Here is a 4328-nt window from a genome sequence, read left to right as displayed (position 1 = left end):
ACACCTGTTTCGAATGGATCCACAGGAAATGCCCATGTGGTCTCCTCATAACCGGACCCTTTATCTGGTTGGTTGAAACATGATCATGATATAAAGCAAAACAAAAAAACCCACAGACTGTTGCAACTTCCCTGTGACAACACTTACTGGAAGGCTGAGGGAATCCAGTTTATATTTACTTTCCTCCCATTCAGCTCTGGTGCTGTAGTAGAAGGGGGGAAATGTCGAAGTGCAAAAGGAATTTTAACTCCGAAAGATTTGTGTTAAATCACACATGCGTGGGTGAGATTTACATCCTCCGGGTGGTTTGGCTTTCAAAAGGAATGCTGTCTCTGTAGCAGTCATGGAAATCAGCACAGATTTCTATTTATAAAACCTGCCCTGGTCAGTAGCTGGTCAAGGAGCTTGCTGTCAAGCCTCATGACCCAAGTTCGATGGAGGGGACTCACACCAGCTGTCTTCCGGCCTCCACACTTCTCCTGTGGTTACATGCGTGTGTAACCCCCACCCCTCCAACCCCAAAACGTAACAAAAAAAGTTTAAAAAGAATTTGTTCAATGCTTGTGTTGCATCTACTGGTACATACTGATAAAGTAATAAAGCCGTGTGGAATTTATAAGGGGTTTCACTGTCATAAATGCTCATTAACGTTACAGCCTTTACTGAAACCCAAGTAATGGGTGTCCCTGGAGGGGGACTGTGTGCGGCATTACCCGCTCAGATCCCATCTGGTAACACGGTAGCGAGCATCTCCCTGCTGCCCAGCGGGATGCCGGATCAGGACCGGTTCGGTCCAGTCCTTCCCGTCTGGCACCTCAGTTGCTCCGGAGGCGATCCCACGGTGGAGACCCGGGGGTAGACCTCGCGGACCGCCTAGGGGGCGCCCGGCCGGGACTGCGAGCGCGGCGGTAGAATGACGCAGATGACGCCAGAGATGACACCAGGCCGCCAGCCCGCGTCGGCCGCACTCCCGCCCCGCCCGCGCAGGTCGCCGGTGCGCTCGGCACCGCTGCTGTCCCCGGGGACGCGCCCCGCCTCCTGCGTTCCGCCCTTCCCCGCGCCGCGCCCCGGTTCCCACGGCGCCGGGCACAGCGAAGCAGCTTTTCTGCCCTCCCCACGAGCAGCCCGGCAGGCCGCGCGAACATGGCGCTTGTCCCCTGCCAGGTGCTGAGGGTAGCCATCCTGCTGTCCTATTGCTCCATCCTGTGTAACTACAAGGCCATCGAAATGCCCTCGCATCAGACCTACGGGGGGAGCTGGAAATTCCTGACCTTCATTGATCTGGTAAGGCCGTGGGCTGCACCGTGTGCGTGTGTGTGTGTGTGTGTGTGTGTGCGCGTGTGTGTGCGTGCGTGCGTGTGTGTGTGTGTGTGTGTGTGTGTGTGTGTGTGTGTGTGAGTGACCATGGGAGCACCAACGCGTGCTCCAACAGCCGTGCTGGGCTCCTGTGAAGGCCTAAATGCTCTTCTCACCTTTACCTCTAAGAGGTAACCCGGCAAGAGGAGTGCCTCACCAGAAGCCTCTGTTGGCCTTCATCATGAGTGCCCTCAGGCTCATTCTCCACTGAAGTGTTTTCCAGAGCCACCTGCGAAGGTAAACTTGCAGTATCCAAAGGAGACCTGAGTATTGTCTGGTTCCATGGAGCAAGGCTTAGAAACACCCAAACACACCTCCTTCTGAAGGAGAGAAATCACCCAATCAAACTCTCGCACATGCTTTGCTGCCCACTGTCAACAGCGTGCTTATAACTCTTTTTTTCTCTAGAAACACTTGAGAGTGCAGTTCACCGTGTGGCTCCACTTGGCAAGCACTGAACTGAACTCCTAGCCTTCCACAGTGAAAGTTTGTAGTTTGCATAATCATCCGTTCTGTTGGCACATGATAATTTTAAATAGGAGCCGACGACTGTAATTATTATTTTTAAGTTCTTAGACCTTGGGTACCGGAAGTACTCCTGCAGATAATCAGAGGGTCGGCACAATGCCTAGGAATGACTCAAGGTAGACGTAGAACTTTGAAAAGCCACCAAGACCAAGTCGTAAATACACTCAAATGGTATCAAACCAGGGCCGTGTATGGAAACAGGAGCAATATAAGATCACAGAGAATAATATACGAACAACTCCCAGAAGGCTAAAACTCTGAGATTATGGGTAAGATTGGCACAGCCACGAAGTTGGCACAAATTTTCTTGACCCTCTATTCTAACAAATTCAAACCTATTCGAAGATCTTTCCAGAGGTATAAAGAGATGCTTTCAAAAGACCTATCTGGAACATACAAGATATACATACCTGTCCCCACCTGCCTCTCGGCACAAGGCTAAAGGTATTGCTTGAGTTGGGCTTTTCAACTTCTTATTGGCATTAACTTCCCTCTGAACATATGGATTCCCTACCAGTATTTTTCTTCTTCCTACTGCTTGTCCACCTGAGGAGAGCATGAGGGCTTTGCTCTCAGCACCTTGTAGCCTTTAGGTAGATGACCATCCAGGATTACGTTCCCGGATGGGCCAATTGGCTAGTCAGTGGCTTTGCCAGACGTGTGGTAGAGCAAGCAGATGTTTGCACACTGAGAGTCTACCCAATCTTCAGTAGCCCCAAAAGTCTGATAATTATGCACAGAAAGCATGGAGGGTACGGACGAGGCACCGGCAATCATGTGTCTTCTGAAGAGTGAACTTAAGTTAATGATGTTCACGTGCCATTAAAAAAAATGTGCCTAGGTCTTCAGAGTCCTTTAGGGTGCAATGAGAGCGGAACTCTCTTTGCATCAAGGCCTCTCTTCTCATTCCCCAGTCAGCTCTTCCCTTGAGCTGGCCCGTCTGAGTAAGAGCAAGGATGGAACCATAGCTTTTATGAACGCCATTCCTCTGTGCCTTCGCCTTTCGCAGCTTTTGTGGGAGAGCGGAGAACAGGTCATTGGGTGAGAGGTCATTAGGAACTGGGAGTGTTTGTCAGCTCAAGGCAGGGTTGCTGCCTTACGCAACTGGCATTGCGTATTATGGATTAGAAAAAAACGAGGCTCACGAGAAACAATCTCCCTCCCACGAACCCTCACGTGACTTGAGACAGTAGCAGTCAGTTTGACGGGCTGTCGTGCGTTTTCTATTTTGGTGTGCAGTTTTTGGACCCTTTTATTTATTTTTTTTATAGCACTTAACTACACAGATTTTCTTTTGGTAGCCCAGTATTAAACTCAGGATCGAGACTTCGTTTCACACTTACGTTTTAGCCCTCTGTTTATCTAGAGTCTTAATCCAGTCATTCAAACTTGTCACGGTCTGTGGCTTCTGGTTGAAATGGAATAATTACACTTAACTAGTAGTTCCTGAGAGAAATTACCTCTGAAGTACATTCCAAGAAGCATGCAGAATATTCTTCTGTTAGAGGCTTAGAGTCCTTGGAGCATTGAACAGCTGTTCAAACAGCCAATCTGTCAGACCTCTGTGATGGCCTGCAAAGAGACTCCCAATCTAAGCTACCTGGTTAATTTTACATTCCTATGTGTTTTTAAATGCCAGTGAGTAAACTTTATGTACTCATTCTGGACCATTTTAACGATTCTAGGCAGTTTTCAAAGAGGGCCTTTGCTTTTCACAGTTTTAATAAGAAGGCCTCCATTTCTGGCCAACTTGGATTGCGAGTGAGGCCACTAATTATGACCACCACGGTTAGAATCTAGTTCTGGGCATCTGTTTACTTGAACAGGACTCAGGAAATTTGGGCTCATGAATGTAGGCACAGGTGGTTATGTGGTGGTCAAATCTTTCTGTGAGTAGGAGCGTCATTCTAGCAGACTCAGAGCCAGTGGTCAAAAGCTGAAGGGGCTCATTGCTGCCTGTAATCTTAGACTGTTACTGCCCGAGTGTTGCTTTCCTCAGTGTGGAGAGCCTGCAAGGGAACTAGTGTAACGGGAGAGTTCAGGTTACTAAGTAGAAAAAGACCACCTCGATGTGTTAGGGAGAACCCTGGGACCCACAGATTTCCACATCTTAAAGCTCAGAATCTCTTCACTGTGTTAAGTTAGCGAGAGGGGAATTAAGAAGGCTGAACGCTGAGTTTAACTGTTCAGGAATGTGTAGAGTAATGGCTCTGTGTACACATGAGCCCTCTTAAAGGCAGAATAACAGACCCAAAATAAGGAGGATGTGACCAGGGGATTAAGTGACAGAATGGCTCTTAATTTGCCGACTGTGAGGATGGGGGAAGGGACAAGGAATTGGATGTCCCCCTATCCTTTAGGGGGATATACAGATTTGCTGACATATGAGTTTTACATCCTCAGTGAAACCTGTTGTGGACTTCTGACCTCCAGAGCTGTAAAAT

General features: G+C 48.6%; 1 protein-coding gene across 12 annotated transcripts in view; it reads left to right on the top strand.

Annotated features, from left to right (window-relative positions):
- The first annotated feature begins 746 nt into the window (after positions 1-746).
- Aig1 (androgen-induced 1) overlaps positions 747-4328 on the top strand; it is a 222909-nt gene continuing 219327 nt past the window's right edge. For 2 of the 12 annotated variants that reach the window (XR_010064541.1, XM_008758604.4), the window contains exon 1: positions 923-1284. Coding sequence is in view for 9 of the 12 variants with exons in the window: in XM_008758604.4 (XP_008756826.1) it covers positions 1144-1284 (141 nt within the window). In the remaining 3 variants the exon portion in view is untranslated. Of the gene's footprint in view, positions 1285-4328 lie in introns of all 12 variants that reach the window. The other 10 variants (XM_039103611.2, XR_010064540.1, XM_039103609.2 and 7 more) reach the window with 10 other exon arrangements.

This window comes from Rattus norvegicus, chromosome 1, assembly GCF_036323735.1.
Source record: "Rattus norvegicus strain BN/NHsdMcwi chromosome 1, GRCr8, whole genome shotgun sequence".
Classification (NCBI taxonomy): Eukaryota; Metazoa; Chordata; class Mammalia; order Rodentia; family Muridae; genus Rattus; species Rattus norvegicus.
This window is presented reverse-complemented; position numbering and strand designations above follow the sequence as displayed.